The following is a 27861-nucleotide window of genomic DNA, read 5'->3' as shown; positions in this document are numbered from 1 at the left end:
AATTCTATTGGCCGATATTTGGGTCGGAAAAATAATCATTAGTATTATTTTGGATTCGATAAATGACATTTTCTTTTTATAATATGTTTTGTTTAAAAAATAATATTTATCCAGTGCTCCCGGCCTTTAAATACTATCTATTACTTTCATCATTTTGTATGAAAATGAGGCTTTGAAAGCCTTATTTTTCCATAGAAAACACCGTACCCGTTTTAACGCATTTCGATACGTTTTTCGAAGTTTAATTACAATAATATACAGTAAATTCATCTCATCTAAGATACTTAATTTCAATACTATCTCACAAAGGGAACATAGCCAGTCATTTCACAAAAAGCAACGTAAGATCATAATGACGACAAATTAGCTATTCAGACTTTTAGGCGAAGAGCTTTTAAATCCACACAGGCTTAATCGTATAGTCGGAAATGGCTTTGAAAAACGTATTATGCACTCGGTCAATGTGAAATCCAAGTTTTTACATTAAGATTTAATGGACACTGGAAAATATTTGACAGAGTAATATTTGCTTTTATTTTAATTTGTATGTTTATAAAAATACATATTTCATTCATTGATAAGTTCTCTAAATGAATACACAGTAGAACATAATTAATAAAAAATAGCTTTTATATAAATTTGTATTAAACAAACAGCTGAGCGTTTTTAAGGCAGTTTTTGCCGCGCACCACCACTATGTGGATCCAGCTGCCCACTGAAGTCCATTGAATTCCTTCAACAAAAAACCGTTCCAATTCTTAAAAGGCCAGCAATGCACTCGCGAGCCCTCTGGAGTAGAGACTATCCATAGGCGGCGGTATCAATTCACATTAGATGAGCCTATAGAAAAATAATTATGTTCGACGACGACTTGTTTACAATGAGTATGTGTCATTATATTATGTTATTCTATTTATTTAGCGTAGGGAACATAATTTATTATTGACTGTTTATGAGATTGGAGCAAACAAGACTCTTACTTCAGTGAAGGAAAATATATTTTCTTTTAATATTTTAAGGTTGAAAAACTAGAGAATGTTAAAGCCTTTATAAAGTTTTGTTCATTTGTTTCTTATAAGTATAACTGTCATAGGCTATCCGACATACAACTACTCGTACTGCCGTTACAGTTACGTCGTAATATTAAGTTTTTTATTTTTTTTTTTGCTACATGCTAATTTTCGAAATTTTTTCACCAGGCTGCCTCCATAATTAACCTTTTTACGCCTTTGTATATAACATATAATAATCATAAAAACGACCTATCGCTGGGATGTGTTGTTGTTGGCTTTTAGATTATTTACTTTTGTTTTACTATCCTATTAAAAGATTCGATTCATTGGTCTTGACGTGTTATTTTCACTAGGGTCTATGTTATATTTCGTGAATGTATATTCATATACCTGGGTCGCTCAATTGTATATATGTCGTTAGTGTTAAAATGTTCACATTATACTATATACAGCGCTTAGTCTTTACGAGAAACAAACGTTTTAAATAAATAATCATAATCTGACATTCGCATTTTAATCCAATTTAAAACCACAATAAAGCAGCAATGATAAATATAATACAGTTCCGTGTTTAAATTATACTTTCCGAATATCCGAGCCACGATATCAAAAGTTAATTAAATTCAAAAGCTATAAACATCGGCAGTCGTCCCATAAATAGTCAAAAGACAATTGCCAACGAAATAGTTACAGTAACTATTCGAATTCATGCCGTCTATTGCAAATTCCGAATTGTTTGGTTAAAAATAAAGCGGGGAATGTGGAATTTAATTGTACATTATTTATATTTAATGAAAGTAACTATTTTTATTGTATTTAAAAATAAATAGCGTTTTAATTGTAATTTCGCCCGGATTAACAGTGATTTAAATTTCGAATGTGGATAAATTTTATGATCACCACTTATATATTACGAATATTGTTTGAAAACGTCCAATTAAAAACAGTTTCTTTAATAATTAAAACATGCGAAATGCTTAATAAGATAGTAACTCTCTTATGTCAAAAGTTAATACCTTCCAACGTGAGGCATTGTTAGCGCTAACCCTCTAAACCTTACCGAAAGATTTGCCTTAAACAAGGATTTCCTTTGACTTTAGACACATAAGATATCATATATATATAATTCTCGTGTCGCGGTGTTTGTGGTTAAACTCCTCCGAAACGGCTCGACCGATTCTCATGAAATTTTGTGTCCTTATTGGGTATGTCTGAGAATCGGACAACATCTATTTTTCATCCCCCTAAATGTTAAGGGTAGTCCACTCCTAAATGTTTTTTTTTTTTTTTAGATATTTTTATCTGTTTTTATGATACAGCATTAAAAAATACATACAACCCCTTAACTTTCACTCCTCTACGATCAACCCCTATTTTTTTATTATAAAGTTTGCCCGGTCAGCTAGTATCCCTATAAATTCCGGGTACGGAAGAAGATTAAGAAATGCACGCAAGCTAGAATTACTATTCTATTAGCAAGGCATTCTATTCTATAATACACGTCAACTTTGTTAAGAATATAATGGACTATTTAACGTGACCTACGGTACAAAGGCTAAATGGATTATGCTAAATAGAAAATAAATTAATATTTTACTCGAAGCTAAAATTGTTTCTCAGTATCTGAATTTTAAACAGTTGCATTACCATACTAAAGTTTCGGCCACATGAGTGTGTGAGTTTTTTATGGTATTTTTATTAATTTTCCAAGTTTTAAAATTTTACTTTATTATATCATAATAATTATATATTTACTTTCACCTATATAATATCGGCTACAATGTTATATAAAGTGTCCCCACGTAATGAATTAACTTAAATCACAACACTGATAGACTCCACCCACGCTGGGTTCGCAAGATATTTTCTTATGACAGAAATGTTTATATACGTTGTTTTCGTTAGTTTCTGTGTACTTGATTATTCCCGTACATCGCCGTAAAAATAACTAATTTTTAGAACAAGTTACAAAGCAAACTAGTTCGATAGGAGAAACATTTTGTATCCCGAAATTGATAGTAGTGAAAATATTAGAGTGTCAAGTTTTAACAAACAAGTTATCAACTCTATGAATTAGGCTTTAAATAAGTTTGAATGTAATAGCATATTATTTTAGATTTATACTTCTTTAGGCGCGTTATGAACAATTGATGAGAGTGAAATCTTACGATGCGCGCGCACCGAAACACAAAATTAACAGAACAAAGTTGCCCACGGAAGATGCTACGGCATTGGACATAATTTAAAAACAACATTCGAATAATAATAGAATTTATGTTACACTTAATGTAAGAGAATAATAATAAATTTCTATTTATTTAAATGTTCAAATGCAAACTGAACTTTATTGACTATAATGACTCCTTTACCAGTCTTTGATTATTTAATTGTAATTAATTATTTGCATGCAATCAAAAACTATTTTTAATAATGCCAAAGAAGTATAACTCCTTACGCGCGTACATAAGTATACGCACCCTTTTTTTTATTCAGTAATGAACATTATCCAGTCATGTATTTTTTCGCTTACGTAGGGAGGTGGAAAAGTTTTTCTTAAGATTTACAAATCCTTAATGTTATATGTTCTTCTGCTGCGTCCTTCTAATCCTCATATAATTGGTGACCATAGGTTTTGATATATAATACCACATTGATGTCAATAGCTGATTAGATAATTTTTGCCAAAAACATTTTAATATAATGCTTTGATATGCTAATTATCAATAGAGTTGTATGTGTTAAATTATATTTTAATCAAAAAAAAATTGTATAGGAATGCAGAAGCAGCCTTCTGTGTAGTAAAAATGTTTTAGAAGATAGCGGGATGAATACTATATTAAATATAGTTATAATTTTTATTGTATTATCTCCCAAAGAGCAAAATTTTGTAATATAGTTCGTGAAAATGATAAATTAGCTTTGCAAAATTCCATCAGAATAATTTTCTTATATTAAAAACGCTGTTTACGCAAAACAAGTAGGTGTTATGTAATTAATTAACTTTTCTGAAACAACAAATAAAAACTGGGAAACGATATTTTTCCAAGAAATTTTCGCTAAAACTTTGTAGGAATTGAAGAAATTGTAATTAAACTTGATGGTCGCAAGGGTTTCGCTACTTAGCTTGTTTGAAAAGGCGATAAAAATAGCTTGTATCAAGTACGAGAAGAAGCCAATAGTGAAGTCTAGTAAATTACTAATGAATCACATGATGTAATTTGAATCAAAAAATTCTTTAAGTTTTACCTACCCATATAATATTATATTATACGTAGGTAGTAAAAATGTGCCGTCATTAAATGCCTCCCAATATATTTTTTTCACAAATGTTAATTAGACATATACAAAGAAAAAGCCGGTGTTCGGACGTACAAACTCAAGAATTAAGCCCATACTGTTAATATCACCACTCCAATAAATCATTCATAGTTTAGAAATATATTAACATGTAACTAATTATCGAACCAAAAGCCCGATAATTCCCTATCTATTTTATAATTAATATGCCCAAATGCCTATCAATATTCTTACTGAATAATTTGTGTGGAACTATGAATTTAATATTGGTATCGCGATTTAGTCAAGGTAACTGTGATAAAATTTGCTTGAATATTTGATATTAAATTGCTTTGGAGAGTATGCAGCTTGAGTTATCTTCGAATTGTTTATTTTCGGCTACGGACTGTATTATTTCCGTATTTATTTTCCTTTTGCAATATACGCGATAATTTCCGTAGTTTAGTAAATCAATCAGATTTTGTATAAAAAGATGTTTTAAATCACCAACTTGTTTTAAAAACTAAACACACGCAAAATTATTACACGTCTTAAATCATATTGACAATTTTCATGAGTGATATAAAATGATCTGATCAACCTTTCCAATATAAAATATAAAAGACTGTCAACCTATGTATTCAATAAAAATTCTAGATGGAAATATTTTATCTATTTCTGATTCAATGTTAATAGAATAAAATGTTATTGATCACACGTTTGAGGCCATATAAATGTTGAGTTATTATTGAAACTAAATCCATTTTATTCATGTAAATACTAGTACTATTTTAAAATAAAACATAGCTGTTGGTAACATTTCAAACGCTTTATATGAGTTTTATTTATATGATATTTTATTTCATTTGAACCTAAAATTATTTGCAATTATACTGTATAGACCTGAATTAACATGTTTCATTAATTAATTAAATAGGTTTTATTTCGAGAGGAAGTCGGTTACGTAGGATATTTTTAATGTTTTCATATACTTACTCCGAAATGGAGTATAGGAAAATTCTGGCATGTGCAGGGTCTGAAGATTCCTAAAAAATTTCAACAGCCCGTCTAAACGGTAATACTTAGTGGAATCGGGTGGGGGTTTTGGGTCAAGATTGCCACCAAATTTAATGAGATCGGAATTTTAACCCAATCAACCAAATAACAAGATGGCCGCTTTAATTCGCTAATACCGCCGTTTGTGGTTCTTTTTGGCTAAAATTTTGCAAGGCGTGTTCTATTCGGTCGGACACACATCGACATAACACTTTCTACTAATCTACAAGTAACATCGCCCCTAACACTATACACCGCCATGTTGTGGGCTGGCTGCTACGCAGCAGCTAGCAGCTCTGAAAACTAGTTAATAATTATAAAATATAAGGTTTGCTTTTTAGGTTTGGCTTTTATAAACTTTTTGTATGGCAATCAAGGTTTATAATAATTTACCATAAACATTTAAAGATCGTCTTACTGGAGTTTTAAAAATCAAGTTAATTATTATTTGCGTGAAACGTGATAATTAATATTAATTTGATAAAGTACAATAAGTAAGTACAATTTAATGGTGCTGCAACTTATGATAAAAAGGTCTTAGCCATTCATTTTTCTAAACATTTTTTTTAGACATAGTTGATCAACATATTATATGTAACACACCCACACATATCGTAGATTTCTGGGTTTTAAATCATGCCGATTACTTCATGATGTTTGCTTTTGTCCATAAGAGCAAATGTTAATTACGCAATTAGAAAGAAAAAAACCATTGAAGTACAGTCTCGATTCGACGAGAGGCGCAAACCACTAGAACGTACTCCTCATGTTACTGGATTTTCCGCTCTCTCTGTTATAAATGTTTAATTTTTAAAGTATTTAAAATTTTGAAGTTTTCCAACATTTGTATACGTTACAATAAGAATAATCAATGCGAGAAAGCCCGTGATAATTAATATGAGTACTTAGTTCTCTGCGACGTTGTATTTAAACTGTGACGTAGTCACTTCGAAACGTGACTATAGTGCTACGAGCGGCTACGAAAATAATTATAATAATTTCGTTGACTGTTGGCCCAAGTCATTACAATTTTAACTCATCTCTATTTAGAACAGAGAACATAAAAAAATCATAATCCTGCAATTATGAAACTAGGTGAAGTAGCCTGAATTTTTTACGATGCAAAACGAGATTTTGTCAAAGCGAGCGTGTTGGCCCGTAAGATGAACAATCGACATCACCCGGGGGCTATCGCGCCGGCGTAACGACCTCTCATATACTCCCCCACCCCAACCTTATAGTTATTTCACAATTCACCACGTGTTCTTACGTAATACTGAAATTACCGAAATTCTGTTCGGTTATCTACTGATTTATTTTAATTAGCGTACGGTGTCTGGGTCGGGGTTTTAAATTATACAAATGAAAAATATTATTTATTTGAGTGAATTGTTTATAGAATCCTGTCGTAAAAACGTTGCTATTGACTTTGGCTTTGCTACGTGAATATAAAATGTTCGCCATATATTCCACGCCAAAAATCCCTATGGTAGTTTTATTTATAAATACATAACGTATCATATTTTATGCAGCCATTAACTCTTTACTAATATTTGTATATATTTTTTATTTTCACGTTTTACGTTAATATATTTAGATAGATTTGGTCCTGAATAGTGACGCTATCAATCCAAGAAATGAATATTTTTGTATGTTTTGTTCAAAACAATTCGACTCTGTAGCAAGGTACCGGGCGTAGCGAGAAAAGTCGAACTAAAATTTTATTGTGCTTCTACTAAGCACATTATTTTAAGTAAGAGTAACACTACCTTAAAACCACATTGTATAGAAGATATAATACAAAAAAGCGCATACATTTCGCATAGGCTTTAGTACACTACATATCATTTGGACTTAAACGCAATAGTTCTATTTGGCCTGGTTCTATTACAAAATGGAACCCAGCCAGGTGACTCTACCGATGTGTGCCAGCTACTGTTATTTGATAACAGCGTCAATTAATCACAGCCCTTTTTGTTGTTGAAAAACGGCAATCTGCTGTGAATAGTGGTTCTTTAGAAAATTTATAATTAGCTGTTGAGAGATAACGTTGAATAAGACTTTTGAAATGTTATTTGATACAATTTCTTGTTAAGAGAAATAAGGAAGTTGTAATATTTCGTTCAAAAACAGTTCTTACACTATACGTTTACGTTTGCCTATAGGTGTCTAGCAAAAAGTTTATAGGGTAATTAAAGATTGTCTTCGAGTGTTAAACATATATATATTTATTCTTCATTTTTTTTAGCAGTGATGGCCTAGTGGCTCCAGCGTGCGACTCTCATACCTGAGGTCGTAGGTTCGATCCCCGGCTGTGCACCAATGGACTTTCTTTCTATGTGCGCTTTTAACATTTCCTCGAACGGTGAAGGAAAACATCGTGAGGAAACCGACATGTCTTAGACCCAAAAAGTCGACAGCGTGTGTCAGGCACTGGAGGCTGATCGCCTACTTGCCTATTAGATTTAAAAAATGATCATGAAACAGATTCAGAAATCTGAGGCCAAGACCTAAAAAGGTTGTAGCGCCACTGATTTTTTTTTTTTTGGATTACCTTTGTAATAACAAGCAAATTCTACTGTACAATTAAATATAGTATGAGCGTTAATAATATTCTTATGTTTACACTAAAATATATATTTACTAAAACATAAATTTTGCGTTAATCTACTCTTACGTACTTTAAAAGAGGTTTGTTCTTTGTTTATATTATGTATAAATTAATCAGTTGTTCTATACAAGTTGGCACCTATTAAGATGTCAACTCTTTTATTGGCCAAGAATTGAACTTGACTCGCATTAGACTTATATACTTTGATCATATTACGCTGCATCTTTTGCCATTGGCGTTTAAGTTTTCACTTTGTATAGTCTAGACAGATTACGAGGAAATTTATCCAGATCAATTGCAGTCTCAATAGATGCAACGTGCAAAGTCTAGACCTGAGATAGACGTGATCGATCGAACTTACGCAATAAATCCTTTATCCGGAATTAGTTTACTCACAAAGCCACTCTGACATAGATTCCATTATTGTGTAGATTCATTTATATGTATATTGTACAATAATGTTGTTTGCTTAACATACCAACTATTTCATAATTTACATTTTGACCACGATTGGTGTATGCAATTAGTATTTACTCTCGTTAACTGAAAATAACATTATTGGTTATTACGTATATAATATAAATCTTTGTATATAAATTACGTGTCACGTTGTTTGTCCGCTATGGACTCCTAAACTACTGAACCGATTTCAATCAAATTTGCACACCGTGTGTAGTTTGATCCAACTTAAAAGATAGGATAGCTTACATCTCAATTTACACCCGCAATATTATTTTATTGAAAAAATTTTGTTTATTATTTAATAGTCACAATTCTAACAGATGGCGCTGTGTTGAAAGTACCAACGTTTCAAATATTAGCTACAATTTAATGGCATTACCACCAAAAAAGTATGTTGGTCCCCATGACTGGTGTTCTACCGTTTCCCTTGAATAGGTTACTACTACGTAATATAACTAAAACTTTAGCCACGGCAACGCTTGGCCGCTCGGCTAGTAGTTTATATAATAATAGTAATATTCAGACAAATAATAGCATAACGTTTGTAGTATGTGTACAATATCAGAGTATAGTCAACAACCGGTTCTTATGTCTTTGTCTTTGATACAATAATGTACTTTATACATGGCCCGTGATAAAATTCGGTCTGGTTCTCTCAACCCACTTGAAACGGGAAACAAATAACTTTTTTGAGTATAATTTGCGGTACGACCACAAATCGATATGCCACGCGTCACGCTCGTTGAGGACCCGCTAGCCACGAGTCGCTCTCTTTTTTGGGAAATATATTCGTAATCTCTTAGATGAACGAGCCAAATATTAGCAATTTGCGTACAAAATCTAATTATTCGCGGTCCGGATTTTAATTAACTGTTTAATTAACGCTACTGATTAAAAAAATCTAATACAAAAATATATATTTTTTACCTGGCGCCACGGGAAATCGGTGTTTCTCAGATATAGAAATTGTGATTAATATTTAATACTTCTGTACAATTTTAACACATACACTGCAATTCATATACAAATTATTCGTGACAATCAAAAGTATACAGATGTTATAAAAAACATTTGAGGAAATGTCAAATCGTATCAATTTAATTTTTTCAATGAGACGATATTACCAGAAAACCACACAATTATAGGAGCACATTAAATATCTTTAAGAAAAACCAATACATATTTCCGTCAATATAGGTATTCCGAAATTGTTTATCTAAAGCATGGGTCTCCAAACTACGGCCCGAGGGCCACATCTGGCCCACAGACAGATTTTGTCCGGCCCGCGGAGAGCTAGCATACTTGAAAACTCCTTTTAGAGAACATATTTTTTATAGCAAATTAAATTTAGTTCACTGAAGTATTCTAATTTTATGTTGAATCAATATGACATCTACATTGATATGGTCATGGGCTAACTACTAATAACATTGTTGTAGGCTTAATGTTATTGTTTTTGTGATAAAAACATAACTTATAACAAGCATAAAGACATATGGTTTTGGCCCTCGGAACTTACTAGAGTAATCAGTATGGCCCTAAGGCTGGAAAGTATGGAGACCCCTGATCTAAAGTAATAACGACTTTTCTAACCGGAACATAGTTCACAACAGTTCAACTTAGGCTCCACCAGATCCACGGTCGCTGTTACTGACAGGCGGGTGGCTAGCTAACCATTTCTGGCACTTAAAGAGGTACCGGCTTTTGTAGCCCTCGGGATAGTTTAGCCACTCTATTGGGGCGTAGGCCTCATCAAGTAGACTGTTATTCCCTGCCATGATTATGTTGAGGCCAAAGCTTATGAAAATACCGAAGTACATTAATAATCTACATAAATTTCAGTTCATTATCGCTTAAATAAACATGTTTATGTGTTTAATCAGGAATAATCACCAATCATGTGTTCAAATACAAATTTCCTTTACAATAGAGGACAATAATGGCAATAGAGTTGTTAGGGAAATAATGCACGATTTTGAAGGTAATTGAGTGATCAGCGATAGTTACAAATTCCTGGAATACCGCACGTGGAATAACGCAATTACACCTGTAGCTTTTCAAACTTGATATTTTAAATATTTAACGATGTACCGAAATCAATTTTATGTTTTAATGGATTTCCGTTCAAAATTTAAGCTCATTACGAGAGCTGGTATTTTCATTAATCAGGTATTTTAACTACAAAGGTATGAATTAAATATTTAATAGTTTACGGATCTCTCTGGCTTTCCGTTGGGGTTTTTCGTTGTTTCTCATGAAAATACATATAGTAACAGTATTTTAGCATTAATATTAGTATTCAAATCAAATTAAATTATATAAACCTTATCGCTATTCGTATCATCTTTCATTTTGTATCAACTTTATATAAAATGCTTTATTTTAGCTTTAGGTTTCAATACCATAACTTTATTACACTTGTTTTGTTTGTGAAACATAATATTATTTCTTAAGTGTTGTAAGTGCTCGCTCACGTTTGTTTAATTTCAAAGTGCGGAAGTGAAAACGTCAAAGAATTCAAGCTTATTGTTTTGTGTTAAATTCAATAAATATTGTCGGAGTTACATGGATTTAGTCGCTATTTATCTGCTAGGTGTCTTAGAGAGTACGCTTTTTCACTATTATATTTACGACGCCTTCTAAATTAAGTACCTGTACCATAAGAAGAGTACGCTTAGCTTACGGTTAGAGTTTTATATCTGTATAGCACTTTCTATATAGAAAAAGAATATGGATAAGTGTGAGTGTAAAATCATTATAAAGGCTGAATATTATATTACATACAACTGATTCTGGTAATCTTGAGAATATCATTCTGTAATCCAGTGCCTCACCTTCAACATGTGATCACCACCCATGTTGGTTGAGCATTAGCTGAACCTATTTCGTTCTTCTATCATGTTATTAGTATTTTAGCCTGTGTTATTTAAATGTTCTATTAAAACCAAAAAATATTTACGTAAAACCTTCGTTAGCACTTGCGCACTTTTTTGTAAAGATTTGTTTGCTTCTGTTATGATACGTTGGTTTTATAAAATACTTATAGTTAGTCGCTGACTATACACATCAAAATACAATTCGTTATTAGTCGTTTTATTGAGAAGAATGGTTTCTACCCATTAAAATATTTAAATGAATTCGTTGCGAAGTTGAAGCCATTTCTAGACTCTAGTAAAAAAATCATAAATTAGGTTGGAACAATGTGTTTAAAAAAGTCACAAGCAGCATCATTCTGGAAACGGGAAATTTTCTTTCTTTTATTAGACCAATCATGCTATTTCACGCTAATACGTATCAATGCCTAGAAATAATTCTAAACACCTCCAGGTGGACACAACCACGGCTTATCTCTTAAAGACGTGTAGGTATAGGAGGTATAGCACTCGACACTAAAAAGTGTATCGTTACGAACATACTTTTTATTCCATAACTCTCATACCATACAGGTAGATATCTGAAATGACCTTAATATCACGATGGCTTTCGAAAACTTCCCTTAAGATATGAAAAGAAGATGTAATTTTTTATTATCGGCCCTTATTCGGGATTCAGTAACCTAGTCACGTCAAGCCACTAGACGAATGAGGAAAGTGCGATGGTGCTTTATAAAAATGAAGATTACGTCGCGGATAACTTAAAAACGTATGCTTGAGTCTATTTTGTTTGTAATCAATTTTAATTAAAATTTGCGGCTGCCTCCAAAACTTTCTGTCTTTGACAGTCTCAAGGTTCTAGTTTTCATTAAACATCTATTTGTGAACTGGCTCAAAGGTAGCTAATATGCCAATATTATTAATATAGTAAATTAATTATTCATATCAGCCCTATTTCTCACCGCTATTGATTACAAACTTTTTCAAATTTTACTATATTGTTTTTCTAATACCTATTCTACCTCTAAAAGGTTCTACCTATTAGAACCAGATAAGGGGCTGGGCAATGTGCTCCTATTTCACTATGCCTCCTGCTGATAGAGGACAAATCTTTGTTATTAATATTTATTTATTACTTAAGATGTCATGTGGAACATGGTGTAATGGTTGCACCTCCCGACAAACATTGTGTAAAACAAAAAACTTAGCGATTAAAAAGAATGGCGGAGAGTTTATTGCCAGTTCTTCTCTTCCGTTCTACGCCCTTGATTTGAGAACTGGCAGTAAATGTAAAATTTGAATCATTTAATGTATATTTCTTTTTTGGACGTTCATAAGTTTACATTGTGTTACCTACATTAATAAATGATTTATGACTTTGAACATCGCTAATAGACAATTAAAGTTAAAAAAAGCGAATAATTTACTGTCAAGTTGGCAGATATCTCAGATACATTTATATTTCTATCCTCGTCGAAAAATATTGTCCAATACAAGCTCCTGGTGAAAAGCGATACTCATCGATCTCGTAGTTTTGACAGAATAACCGGTGAACAATCCTATTCTTTTGTCATCCACAATTATGAATGAAGTATTCATGCCTTATAAAATGATTTTATAGCTTAACTATTTTAATTCTGTAGCCATTTACCATTATATATTATATGAACCAAGCGTTACATCGACGGCAATATAAAAACACACTTTTAAATTAATTTATACATTGCATTTCGAAAGCTAAAAATATCCGAAATATTTACAAACCAGATTTATTAGCCACTAGTAAATATGCGTTCAATGTTTGCAAAATACTGTAGAAACACTTTTATTACACAACTTTGAACACATCGGCGTGAAACAAAAAGTATGTAAGCGTTTACCACGGAAAATTTTTCATTGAAGCAAGGCTCGGTCAATTCTGTGAAGTTTTTAATGCGCCTTCAAATATTGATTTAGGTTCTTAAAGCGTCAATCTCAGGGATTATCTTGTTGCAGTTTTGCACTTTACACATTTTGAATAAAACTAATTCATTCTTTCATCCTTTATTCAATATATTCTTTTTGTTCGTTTATAAAGTGTATTGGTAAGACAAACAGCTAGGAGAATAGAACTTAGCAAATGTCCACTGCCAACCAAGACTTCTGCGGACTTTTTGATGATACATTCAGTTCCGTAAAAATAATCTAAATGATTTTCAGTATAATATGAAATATCGCGAATAGTAGTAATAGTTGCTTATATCTTGTATTGTGGTGTTACAATGTACATCGTAAGATATAGTTGCCTTGTTAAATGTAAATTTCACCAAACTGTGAAAAACTTACAGGAAACACGTTAACAACAACACAACGTTAACATTATATGACCAAAAGAGAAAGTTTTTTTAACAAGAGAATTAATGTGTAAAAAATCTTGAAACATTCTTGTAATAATTGAAAACAGTTTCACTCTTAGTGATGTTTTTAGATTGCTTCGTTTGTCTAGTAAGACTAAAATTAACAAAATAGTTATAGATCTCACAGTTATATTGGTACCAAAAGGTTTATCCAACATAAGTTTTTTAAGATATTTTGTTTTTCAATTACATAAATATAAAATTCCCTAGGCAATTTATTATACATCTCTACATTCGGAAATTGTTACGAACAAGTAAAGGGCTAATAATATATTTTATCAAATTAGTAAATTGCTACACGACTTTCATTTGAATTTATGTTTTGTATTCGAAAACATACTATAAGCCAAGCTACTTTTAGTAAACAACGTGGGAAGACAAATTCATTTTCCAAGTGTTCAAGTTGTTTTTATTTATAATTCCAATGAAATATCGCTTTATTCATGTTGATATTTTGAGTTAAATTGGTCAGAATTTAAAAGCATAAAACATTTCATCGTTCGTCAACCGATATTATTAATTAACGATGGTCAAACGGAACGCCGTGTAGCGTGCGATTGAACTGGATACTTGGACACAATCACAATCAAGCGAAATATGTGTAAAATATATTTTCCTCGCCTATCTTATATTAGTCTAGTCGACAAGTTGAAAATGGTACAAAATAGAGATACTGCTCTTAAAATTATGTGCGATAGCTCATTGGATCCGGAATGACGTCTAGAAAAATGTGCCAAAAGTGTGTATTAGCACATAAAAAATTGCAAAAGTTATAAACAATTAAAGATGTTAACTAACGAAATTTTCTCGAACTCCTCTTTCAGAATCTTTTTTTGAAATTTCTTAAATATTAATAGTTCATTAAATATTGGCAAAAAACGAAATGCCTTTTTTTTCATTATTAATTGTTTATAACTTTTGCAATTTTTTATGTGCTAATACACGCTTTTGGCACATTTTTCTAGACGTCATTCCGGATCCAATGAGCTATCGCACATAATTTTAAGAGCAGTATCTCTCTTTTGTACCATTTTCAACTTGTCGACTAGACTATATAAGCTACTCTTAAAATTTATGACAACAGCCACTTTAGAACTTAACGTCAATTATACATTTAAAACTTTATCGAAATTGGATTTGCTGTACCGACATTTTGACATAAAATGCTTTAAACTTCAAACTTGTAATGTGTCTTTAAAACCGGGTGATATTTTAAAAGGTTCCCTTAGTATATATTGTTCAACTTAATTTAATTTACTTATACAATATATATTATTATTAAAATTACTTTGTTGAAGTTAATACATACAATATACTACAGACAAAAAATATACTGCCGAAGAAATGATTTAAAAAAATTAAGTCTTATATTGCTTTCAACATTCGAATTTCAATTATATTTCAACATCATACACGCGGTTGATCAAAAGGCTGGCCGGCCGTCTGGTGAATAATTATAATGATCGTATTTTGCGTCAAATACCTGACTAAATGAATAACTGCGTTACTACGGTATCAAGTTCATTGTAAACTGCTGACTGCAATAATTAAATTACATGTCCACGAGTACTATTGACTAAAATCAGGCATCCGTACTTTAAATAATGGGAAACTAGTTACATATAATCAACAAAGGCCGGGTAATTACGGTCGCACTCAATCAAACATGTTTGATCAATCTATCATTATTATTAAACGCTATCTAGGATCTGATGGTTGCGCACAGTCAACATTACACTTAATGGTAACAGCGCATTGGTTGATATTTTCGGGAACATATTCCAATACCTTAGGCATTATCTGCTCGTTACTTAACATCTTCTATTGTTTATTTTTATATACAGTCATTTTAATTAATTTCCGTGTGAAGGGTAGAATATATATTTTGTCAAAAAAAAGGCGTATAACATTCCGATTTAAATACACAGTACTCATGTACATAGGACATAATCGTCGATTAAAGCTAAAAATTAACACATACCACTTCAAGGATATCGGAATTATAGTTTCAACGATTGACGCATAGAAACCCTATAGGTTTTTATCAATTCAGTGGATCCATCCGGTAAAAGCGAAATGCAAACGGTCCATATTGGTTTTGTAAAAAGGTTTTGTGGGAAATTTTAAACGTGAAGCTTATTGTACATTTGTAAGTTTTATTTTTTTAGTAAGCTATATAATGATCGGCAGTATTTAAGATATCCGTCAATTTTATTTCGATTCTATATATTTAAGTAAATATTTTCAATTTCAAAAGTTTAACAGTTTGATATGTATTTGATAGCTTTGGAGTCGGATGGTGTTGGTTGTGCTAAATTTCATAATTGTTGTGTTAAAATTTCTAGAAACTTCAAAGTTAAATTTAGATGATCTTACGATGTTTTGAAAATACAGTGTTCAAGTTAGGGAATAGTCTTAGTGTCATCCATAGTGGTTGTGTTTTTCAGACATATCCACCTTCACGTTTCACAATTAACTTTCATTGCTGAACGGTAAATGTATTTTAAACAGCTCCGTAAAATCTTTTTCCGTGCGATAATGACAAAGGCTCGAGGAAAATTAATTAATTCAATCAGCAGCCGATATGTTTAAATTAATGTGATATTCGTACAGTACACATTAGTGGGCTAATTACCTTTAGCGGATATTTTAATGATGAAATAATTAATTCTTTCGGTTAAAGCGGTCCAATAAGAGTGATTTCTTATTAATAAATCAGTATTTTTTTAATTAAATTTATTTCTTAAAGACTGAATGTATGGCATACTTCTTCCCGTGTAGGTGAACTCGTGATATCTTTACCTGCCTTGCGATTCTGTAACTCACTTTTCGAACTCTCACAGCGGTTTTCGCATCGGCGGTCGCTCTCAAATCTCAAAAGGCACTCGCTTGGCATTCTCAAAAGGTGGGAGCTTGTAGTTTATTGTTTATCAGAATGCCAAATTATAAAATGACTGCTTCACGACTGATTTGAGAGCGACCGCCGATGCGAAAACCGCTGTGTGAGTTCGAAAGTGAGTTACAGAATCGCAAGGCTGATCGCTTAATCTTTATTATTCCACGAAGTTTTCCAGACAAATTAAAAAATATATTAAAAATATCTGTTCTACGCAGACCTCACTTAAAAATAAGAATAAATTAGACACAGATTTACTCAGAGATGTTCATTATTATCTTAAATAGAAGATATGATTCGTATCCTATTAGTTAACAGCTAATTTAAGGAAGCATATACAGTGGGATTTAGCTTGGAATTGAGTCTATATAACTTTTGTAAATCTTAAGTAACCGTTAATTTTTAATGAATAGTTATATTTGCGTTAGGTGCTGTGAAAGCGATATTAGTGTATAGTTGCAGTGTAGTGTATTAATGCATAGCTTGTATTACCTTGCTCAATTAGTTTCAAATGTTATAATATATATGTATTTATACGAGTATGTATTACTAATTAAGCGTGCGTGAAATTAGATCTATTGATTATGATAGTAAGTATTTAAACTTAAAATTAATGTTGTTTATTTTAAAATTCTTACTTCATGTTTCATGACTAAAGTCTAATAAATTTCTACGTTTTCTTTCTACATTGTATATGTCACCGTAAAATTGTAAACACCGTTAGATTGTAATCTATCTCGCGAGATTGTTACTGTCGAAAGATTGTGAACATCAACGAACTGCTTACAATTTAACGTATTATTATTAGGTAGATTGTAATCTATCGAAGTTACTAAGAACGAATAAAATTGTAGTCTATAGAAGTATCTAAGTACGTTAAATTATAAGTAGTACGCTGAGGTTTTTACAATTTTACGTTAACATACACATTATTTGACAAAAACATAAAAATTAAGATAGCATGAATTTTAGAATATTTTCTTTAACAAGTTAATAAAGTATTTGTGACATTTGGTAAATAGATTCATTGTATCATTACAGCGTTGGGTATAAATATAATTAATAATCCTATTTCTGACGTAGTTTCTGTTAAATAGGTTATAATGGAAGTTAATCTAGGTTTCTAGTCCATTATCGTATTTACAACGGGTTTGCGTAACTCACCACGTATTCAAAACAAGAAGCTCTAGACTGAGTGGCTAGACGTAACTGTGTACTTTCGCTATTAAACTAATCATCTTATGCTTCATGAGCTTTTGAAAAGCGAAAGTCACCGTCGATGTATATATTGAAATGTATGTTTATAATATAAATTCAAGATCGCGAGTTACATTGAGACGTTTACTGTTTATAATTCGAATTATAGGTAATTTAGATTGATATTATTTTATGCCCAAAAATTCGTTTTAGGAGTGAGTTTTAAATGGAATTCTTTCTATCTGCATAAGCGACAATTGCTTACGATAGAGGTTGTGAGGGTGCCGGTTTTGTTGAGATCTATTAGATAGATACAAAAGAGAATATAGGAGATAAGAGGCAAAGGATTTTTTTTTATATTTAGTTCAGAATTGAATCTTAACCTTGGTTGCTGTTGCTCTCGGTACTAAGTTAAAGGTTCTCAATCAAGCGCTAAGTATAACTTTGTTATATGTCAAAAACGTTTTCGTTTGACATACGGGAGTGCTCTTGTCAAATGTAATGGTTGTTTCAAAATATATATAGTGATTTTTTTTTCATTGATACTTAAAATATTTTTACGACGTACGGTAGTGCACTTGTCAAATCTAATTGTTTCATTGGTTGTTTAGAATTATTTATATTGATTTTTTTATTTACTTTCTAAATATTTTTAACTGTATGGAAAAGGTTGTGGGGTTACCGGTTGTCATTAGATCTACTAAATATAGGAGATAAGTGACAAAGCGCTTAGTAAAACATTCTTGTATATTATCAAAAACGTTTTGAGTTACGACGTACGGTAGTGCATTTGTCAAATCTAATTGTTTTAATGGTTGTTTCAGAAGTATTTATAAATGATTTTTTTATTTACTTTCTAAATATTTTTTAATTGTATGGTAAAGGTTGTGGAGATACCGGTTGTCCTTAGATCAACTAAATATAGGAGATAAGTGACTAAGCGCTTCGTAAAACATTCTTGTATATTATCAAAAACGTTTTGAGTTACGACGTACGGTAGTGCACTTGTCAAATCTAATTGTTTTAATGGTTGTTTCAGAATTATTTATAATTGATTTTTTTATTTACTTTCTAAATATTTTTTAATTGTATGGTAAAGGTTGTGGGGATACCGGTTGTCCTTAGATCTACTAAATATAGGAGATAAAAGACAAAGCGCTAAGTAAAACATTCTTGTATATCAAAAACGTTTTGAGTTACGACGTACGGTAGTGCACTTGTCAAATCTAATTGTTTTAATGGTTGTTTCAGAATTATTTATAATTGATTTTTTTATTTACTTTCTAAATATTTTTTAATTGTATGGTAAAGGTTGTGGGGATACCGGTTGTCCTTAGATCTACTAAATATAGGAGATAAAAGACAAAGCGCTAAGTAAAACATTCTTGTATATCAAAAACGTTTTGAGTTACGACGTACGGTAGTGCACTTGTCAAATCTAATTGTTTTAATGGTTGTTTCAGAATTATTTATAATTGATTTTTTTATTTACTTTCTAAATATTTTTTAATTGTATGGTAAAGGTTGTGGGGATACCGGTTGTCATTAGATCTACTAAATATAGGAGATAAGAGGCAAAGCGCAAAGTAAAACATTCTTGTATAATATTATCAAAAACGTTTTGAGTTACGACGTACGGTAGTGCATTTGTCAAATCTAATTGTTTTAATGGTTGTTTCAGAATTATTTATAATTGATTTTTTTATTTACTTTCTAAATATTTTTAATTGTATGGTAAAGGTTGTGGGGATACCAGTTGTCCTTAGATCAACTAAATATAGGAGATAAGTGACAAAGCGCTTAGTAAAACATTCTTGTATATTATCAAAAACGTTTTGAGTTACGACGTACGGTAGTGCATTTGTCAAATCTAATTGTTTTAATGGTTGTTTCAGAATTATTTATAATTGATTTTTTTATTTACTTTCTAAATATTTTTAATTGTATGGTAAAGGTTGTGGGGTTACCGGTTGTCATTAGATCTATTAAATATAGGAGATAAGTGACTAAGCGCTTCGTAAAACATTCTTGTATATTATCAAAAACGTTTTGAGTTACGACGTACGGTAGTGCACTTGTCAAATCTAATTGTTTTAATGGTTGTTTCAGAATTATTTATAATTGATTTTTTTATTTACTTTCTAAATATTTTTTAATTGTATGGTAAAGGTTGTGGGGATACCGGTTGTCCTTAGATCTACTAAATATAGGAGATAAAAGACAAAGCGCTAAGTAAAACATTCTTGTATATCAAAATCGTTTTGAGTTACGACGTACGGTAGTGCATTTGTCAAATCTATTTTTTTAATGGTTATTTCAGAATTATTTTAGTCTTAGCAGTTCGTTCAGCGTTTTTTGCTTTATAGTAAATAATTTAATAAATTCGCGTTTAGATCCAATGAAGAAATATTATGTCAATCTTCTGTTCGCATAAGCATAGTCTTAACCTTTGGATACAATAAAATTAAAGTGTGTATGAATTAAACAATTTTGACTTTTTGAACTACAAAAATCATGCTATCTTGTATAATACATAAAACGAATTGCTTTCGTTTGTCTTATGATCTTTAAATATTTGTGGGAGATCAGGGAAGAATTAAACGGAGTGTCATATATTCATTTAGACATTTGAGTTTCATAGCTATATTATGAGGTCCGATCTCTTTGGTCTATTCTTAAAACTTTGTAAATTATGACACAAATATATAGGTATAGGATTTCGACGGGTCATCTAGTTTTTAATACATTTCGTATGACAATAGGTACTTAAATGAATACAAAGTTTAGATAAACTTGAAAATTTTATTTCTCTTCAAATATCGACACTATTTAATTAATTTTTGTAGATTAATTAGACAATTTACGGAATGTAGGAATTATTTATCATTCATGTGCTGTAACACAAGGTGATCCAAAGAATCGACTAAGATTCACGAAAAATGTTTAATTGTAGTTTTTTTTCAAATTTCAATCGATACATCTTGCACTGGGTTAATTTTTTAGTACTTTTTTCTTAGTTGTAAAATAATACTTACTATTTAAGAGGCCCTGAATTTTATTGGAATTTAAAAAAATATTTTTTCACTGTAAATCACACTTTAAATTTAAATACGTTAATGATTTATAGACACAATATTTAGAAGGAAACTTTAACCGTGATTAAAAAGGATATTTTCGTCACTTAAATTTTAATTAATTGTTCTCCTCCTAAATCCTGTAGCTAATTTCGTAATTTTATTTTTCAAAGCCGATAAATAAATGTAGGTATTGTGCAAAATTATAATTTAATAATTTTAAAGTTTTAATTTAACTTCAAATATTTAAAAAAATATTATTTTAATTGATTATTAAAATAAAAAATACTTTTAGAAAAGTTTGCGAAGCTGAATTAAAAATCATAAAAAATAAAAAACCCGGTAATTTAAATTTTATTTGAATGTTTGCTCGCACGCTATGGTTTCGCGATGCGGTGATCGATGCGGGATGGTGCGGGTTCGGTGCGCATCAATGATGACTTAAATGATGCTGATCATGACCTCATGATGATGTGAGAATACTCACGCGGCTTGGTCGGCATGTGGTAACCATGCTATAGCGAGCGAAAATACGAACGCGAGAAATCGCATGTTACGCGGACGAGACGTCATTCTGCCCGCCGCGTGCCAGCGGCGCTGCTGGCAGCAACCGCTTTCCAGTTTGTCGGCGGACTGATGCGATCTTTCGACTTCTGTAGCAGCATTTACTCGCGCTTGCGCTCTCATGCCTATCGACCGCAAACCCGGGCGTTTTCTTTCGCAATGTTGGTGTTCAGATCCTCAACACTTATCGAGCGACAAGCACTAAACGTTTCATCTTGACGCTGCGACGCACCGACTTTTCGCCACCGCTCATGTTTTATTAACATGTTACTTTCGATTTCACCGATATCTATTTGTACGCACTATTTGTGTTCCGATAAAAATTAATTAAAAACTATGCACTTGACTTACCCGTATTATTGTAAAGCCAAAATGAGAATAAACGAAGCTGTTCAAGTTAAACAGGAAAATGTTATAAAAGATAAAATAAAAAGATGAAAAACGTTGTTTACATTGTATAAAATTCACGTTGTATAAAATCCACGTTGTGTCAATTAGTTGGAGAATTCTAAAACACGTTGCACTTTAAAAAAGCAACGTGACTTACGTAAACCTCTTCACTGTTTTCTACGAATAATAAACATAAAATTGAAATTGAAATATTTATCGCTGAAACGTCTAGATATTTCTATATGTTTTGTTTACTTTTTAATTATCCCCGAGTGAAACGATCCCGTCTGCACAAGTAGTGCGTTCTAGTTAGCCGACGAAGAATAAGAGGCTTACAAATTTCATTTTTCTAGGTATTTTTATTCTAAGAACCCTCGTGCACGCTCACTCTAAGGCGAGTGAAAATTCAGTATAATTTATTAATTAGTCTAATACGTATATACTCATTGATAATAAGTCAAATCGTGGTTTTAATGCGTCTTTATTTATTCTCGTATGCGCCACAAACTTATAATTTAATTGATGAAAAGTCGACCCCGAATTTATGTCGAGATTCATAACAGAGCGCTTAAAAGGACACATTTTGCGGCCAGTTCCACTCCAAACCGTTACGAATTAGGAGGCTGCGAGCGTAGACCGTACCACTTTAAAGGCCTTCTTAAAACCCAGCGACGCACTTGCAAAACTTCTAGTATTCGTGGTTAGCGCTAAGCAGCTGAAGTTAACTCCAAGTGACTGCCTGCTCGTTTGTCTCACGCCCTAAAAAGGCTTGAAAAAGGGCAAAAACCTTTGCTATAAGTATACAATATTTCATAAAGAACAGTTTTACTACCACATAGATTATAGTGTAAACATAACGACAAAATAAGTGAAATATTAATCGCGTTAAAAAGCTGTATATTAAATGCATAAAATGATAAAATATACTCTAACAGGAAAAAACAAATAAAGTGGCATTTACGTATGAAAGCTAAACACTCAAAACTTTAGAAAGGTGACGTTCAAAACTTTAGAATGGTGACGCTCAAAACTTTAGGAAGGAGACGTTCAAAACTAAAGTATGTATTTATTACGAAATTAATTTGCATAAAAGCTAACGTAACTTTGCAGTCGTACCCAGTAGAGCTTTCATAGAAGTTTAGAATTGTCAATAACAAGAGTAAATGACAACATCGCAAAGTTACTTATGCAATTTAAAATATTGTATTCCCTTAAATGTGAATTTATATAAGATACCCTTTTTATTTTAAAAAATATTGACAGACTAACAGAGGTGAAAATGAAAAACAAAAGACAAAACAATGACACATTTTGCGTGATTGTGATTCCGTTTGACCAATCTCAATCAAGCGAAACTTTGATCTTTTTTTAACACTCGAAAACTTTCTATTCCTTGCAAAGCCATTTATGAGAAAATTCAAGAAACTAGAAAGTAACTTTAAAACGAATCCGTTTTATATAAATACGTCACTCAATGCAACAAAAGCGTAGACGGGAGTTGCGAGACGGCGGGCTTTCTATAAATATTGGAAATATTTGAGAAGTAGCTCGCCAGTCCTCTTGCAAGTTCCGTAACAAGAGAAAATATATCAGTATGCAAGGCAAGCACAATAAGGTTTCTCATCACAAGCTTCGGTGACTTTTGCTTAGCATTATATATAGAGATGAAATCTGAATCGAACATTGTGTAATATCGATAAGTTAAATAATTTTACGTTGATAAATAAACCTATTATATTGGCAAGTAGGTACCAAATGGGCTTGGTTCTTAGCTTCACAAAATCTTCCAATCCGTGGTGCTTCTAATCTACGAACAATAATGGTTACAGGTTTAGTAGACAACAATGTTAATAAGAGTAACAAAACAAAACTTTAAAACCTTATTATTTAACCTATACAGTTTTACCCATCCAGATTTGCGTGGATGAACATCACTAAAATAACAATATAATTTAAATTAAAAAGGATCATTTTGATTCACGCTCTACGAAACGTAGCACACGCAAACCAAATTCGAATGTCGTACTCGTATATTATCCGATTTCTATAATATCGTATATTTCAGGTCAATATGGTAAAAATATAAATAAAAAACTTTTATCTATAAACGAAACTCTTTTGTACAAAATTTAAGAGCGTCTGAATAGTGAAGATGCTCTTCTCGGCTCAGTGCTATTCAAGGAGGGGTAATTTACCGTCGACATTGTGATTTTAAGAATTGTACCGACGCATTCATTCCGAGATAGTCAGAGTGCTTCTATGACGAATAATTTAATATCAACTAGAGATTTGAGCGAAATAGCTGCATTCAAATTGTTTGTAACTTAACGAAAATTGTCTTATATTCCAAAGACTTTCGTCGAGAAAGTTTAATTGTTTTAAATGGCAATAACATACTTAATTCGAAACCTTCTTACCTTAAAGAATGTTCAATAAAATAGCCGCAACAAGGTGCCCATGACCTAATAGGGCATCCATTAGGTCACTTCTAAAGTTTTATGTTACAGTTACTTTTAGCAATAGCTTGATTTTAGCATTTGCGAATTTCACATGAGTGCAGGCTCGTTCAATGCATTGTCAGTTTTAGGAATTGGTGCGCACTTGCTTTGAACATCTAAAATAATTCGGAAATATTCCGAGTAGACAGTATCACATAGTGATTCGTACAATAAGTCTTCAAAAACACAATTGTACAGCAACGGACGTGGTGGAATTTTATATCAATGATAAAGCTAAAATATATTTCATGTTATTTGTTGTGCTTAAAAAAACACTCTAAATTTACATTTACTGCCATTTACGCCCCTGATTTGAGTTCTCAAAAGACGGTCGAGAAGAACTAACTACCGCCTCTATTTTAATCACTAAGTTTATTGCTTTACAAAACGCTTTTGAGTGCAACCGTAGCACATTGCTGGACATGATTTGGAATTAATCGTAGTAATAAAGACAAAAAAAAACAAATGTTTAGCCTCTATCACCAGCCCTGCGATTCTGTAACTCACTTTTCGAACTCACACAGCGGTGTTCGCATCGGCGGTCGCTCTCAAATCAGTCGTGAAGCAGTCATTTTATGATTTGGCATTCTGAAAAGGTGAGAGCTTGTAGTTTATTGTTTATCAGAATGCCAAATCATAAAATGACTGCTTCACGACTGATTTGAGAGCGACCGCCGATGCGAAAACCGCTGTGTGGGTTCGAAAAGTGAGTTACAGAATCGCAGGGCAGTATGCATAGCTATGGAGCACGCATTCATATAATATTCATAACAAAGCGCATACAATTAGTAATAATTGATTATGGATTAATTAGACTTATAGATTGGGAATTCTATAACATAAATTATATTAAAAATTGGAGTATTATGAAGGATTTATTTAGGCCTATCGGGCCCCGTTAATTTCGTTTCGCCTTAATATGTTTTTTTTACTTAGCCTTTTATGTAGCTACAAACCAACATTTTGCTATGCTACCCCATTGAGACAGCCGGTCATAGCAACATAATTTGCGATTCATTTTGATTTATACGAGTATAGATAGTAAGACTAATGTTTAATCATTGTTAAATTATGCATGAATGGATTTTGGCATTTCAAATTACCAAAAAAGTTCATTGTTCAGTATTAAAATAACTAATATAAACAATTTGTTCATGCAATCCTGTTGAGCTTTCAAAAGCGACACTACTATTGTATTGAAACAATCAGAACCGAATGCTTTCGATTATAGGGACTGTGTGTTACTAAAAGCGCCAGAAAAGTATGTTAACATATCGTAAGATAAGAAGAGAAGAAGTAGAGAAATTCTAGAGAAGCATACCTATCATATAAATGAGAAATATTTTTGATTTTTTTTTATTAAGTAACTAGAGACTTTTAAATCATACAGATATTAACAGTTAAAGTGCTTAGTATTGTCTTTCACACAATTGATAATAAAACAATTTTTTACCGGATTAAAGTTATGTATTTACAATTATTTTTCATAATTTTAAATTTAACCGACGTTTCGCATGCTTTACAGCGTGCGTGGTGACTAAAGTCAAAAGGTGTTGAATGTCAAAAAGTATCACAGCTGTAGAAAAAGTTAAAGTGCTATTAAAGAAATGAACTATATAATCCAATCTTGTTCTTATAAAAAATATATATTTAAAGTTTTGTTACGATTCTAAAAACACATATTCAGTATCACAAAACTGTTTTCCACGTCTATTAATTGATAGGTACTGGAACCTGCTCGCTCGTAGTTGTTAGGTCAGCGTAGTGAGTTCACTTCGTTTACGAGATCGAAATTTCGCCTCTGTTAATCCTCGTACGTATTGGTTGTTTTGCAATCGCAGCCAATCTCCATTATTGCATGTAAACAAAACCAGTATTGATTTATTTAAGTGTTAAATTTGAAATTTATCAGAAAAATTTATGTAGTTTACGTTTAACGCCCGTTATCATAAATAAACAAAAGTAAGAAAACAAATATTAATATAGTCGTTCTATCGAATTACTAATAACTGTAAAGATAGAATAATGATTCATGGGGTCGCTTTATATTGTGAGAAACTCTTGGGTTTGGAAATGACTTAACCAATAATCACTTGAAAATATATGAAGTATATAAAACCTGGCAGTTTGTTAGATGTTTCTCTGACCACCACGCGACTTGAAACATGTCTTCAAAAATCTATAAAAACAGACTAAAAAGTTAGTTAGTATCTAGTGTCTGAAATGCCTTAATATAACAAAGGGGTCTGTGCAACACGGGAACCTACCGTTTTTTACAAAACATAATCGCCTTTTTGATATGATTTTGCTCATTTCAAGCTTATTATATAGCAATTACGCTTTGACGTTGAATAAAGCTTTGTAGGAGAATTACACCATAGTGGATATGTTAAAAATATGTTGTTCTTTACATTTATTATTACAAAGAGAATGAAATGTATTATGTGATAATTCGTTTATATCCAATAAGTATGAATATACTAAATGAATTTTGTTTAGTAATTAGTAAAACATATTCATTGAATTTCAAATTCTTCGGGCTTTTAGTAACCGGTTAGAAATACTTAAATTATTCATACTCAGGATTTACGATAATTGTTCAAAAAGCTCAACAGAATTACACTCAAAACTTGACAGAACTTTAATTCACACAACGCCCGCACTCGTGATTCTAAACGCCATTCATATAATAAAACTAAAAACGTACAGGCTTATGTCCCTTCATAATCAGCTAGATTTATTAGACTTCACTCGAAACGAAACGAAATTGACTGTCCACAACTACTAAGTAAAATAAAATTTAATATCACAGCGCCAGTCTCTCAAGCTTTCCCCTTTACCGTGTGTATGTAGAATTGTAAATAAACACAAGTAAGTGATTGGTATATCTCGTTCTCTTTCCTTGTCTCTGTTTTTCTTCTTAGCTAACAAAATTAAACTAGCACGATAAACTTTTAAATCTTTTTCTATAGTCTTTGCTTCTGTTCGATTGTGTTGTACGATTTCGTTTTACATTGTATATATAAGTTCACTTTATTATTATGCACGCTGTGTTACTTATACGTTTATTATATGTGTATTACTTAATTAAGCTTATGGCAAGCCACATCCAGTGCTGTCATAGGTAAGATTTGTGTTGTACCACAAACGCCTCAATGGGTTAGTAATTAAAAGAGTCACTATAAGCTGGAGGTTGTCGTTGAAAAAATAAAACAGAAAAAAGACAAAACACTCCATATTAAAAAAGTATCAGTAATGAAGTATCAGAACGGGTTAACAAGCTCACTTTATCCTCAAATCAATCACCAATAGTGGTTTTTGTGTAAATTCAAATTATTTTTTGCTCCTGGCGGTTCGGCAATTACTTCGTTCTTCCAATTAGACCTTCTTTGCCTCGAATGCGGGCGTAATTGTGTGAATTGAAGTTCTGTCAAGTTTTGAGTGAAATTCTGTTGATCTTTTTGAACAATTATCGTAAATCCTTCCTAAATAATTTAAGTATTTCTAACCGGTTACTAAAAGCCCGAAGAATTTGAAATTCGATGAATATGTTTT

The 27861-nt window shown here is 31.7% G+C and overlaps 1 protein-coding gene across 2 annotated transcripts in view; it reads right to left on the bottom strand.

Annotated features, from left to right (window-relative positions):
* Positions 1 to 21475, bottom strand: part of LOC125062775 (gamma-aminobutyric acid receptor subunit beta-like) — a 36849-nt gene extending 15374 nt beyond the window's left edge. For both annotated transcript variants that reach the window (XM_047668927.1, XM_047668928.1), the window contains exon 1: positions 21342 to 21475. In XM_047668927.1, the coding sequence (XP_047524883.1) occupies positions 21342 to 21427 (86 nt within the window). In that variant the 5' untranslated portion in view covers positions 21428 to 21475. The remainder of the gene's footprint in view (positions 1 to 21341) is intronic.
* Between the last annotated feature and the right edge of the window lie 6386 nt (positions 21476 to 27861).

Source organism: Pieris napi, chromosome Z (genome assembly GCF_905475465.1).
Source record: "Pieris napi chromosome Z, ilPieNapi1.2, whole genome shotgun sequence".
Lineage (NCBI taxonomy): Eukaryota > Metazoa > Arthropoda > Insecta > Lepidoptera > Pieridae > Pieris > Pieris napi.
This window is presented reverse-complemented; position numbering and strand designations above follow the sequence as displayed.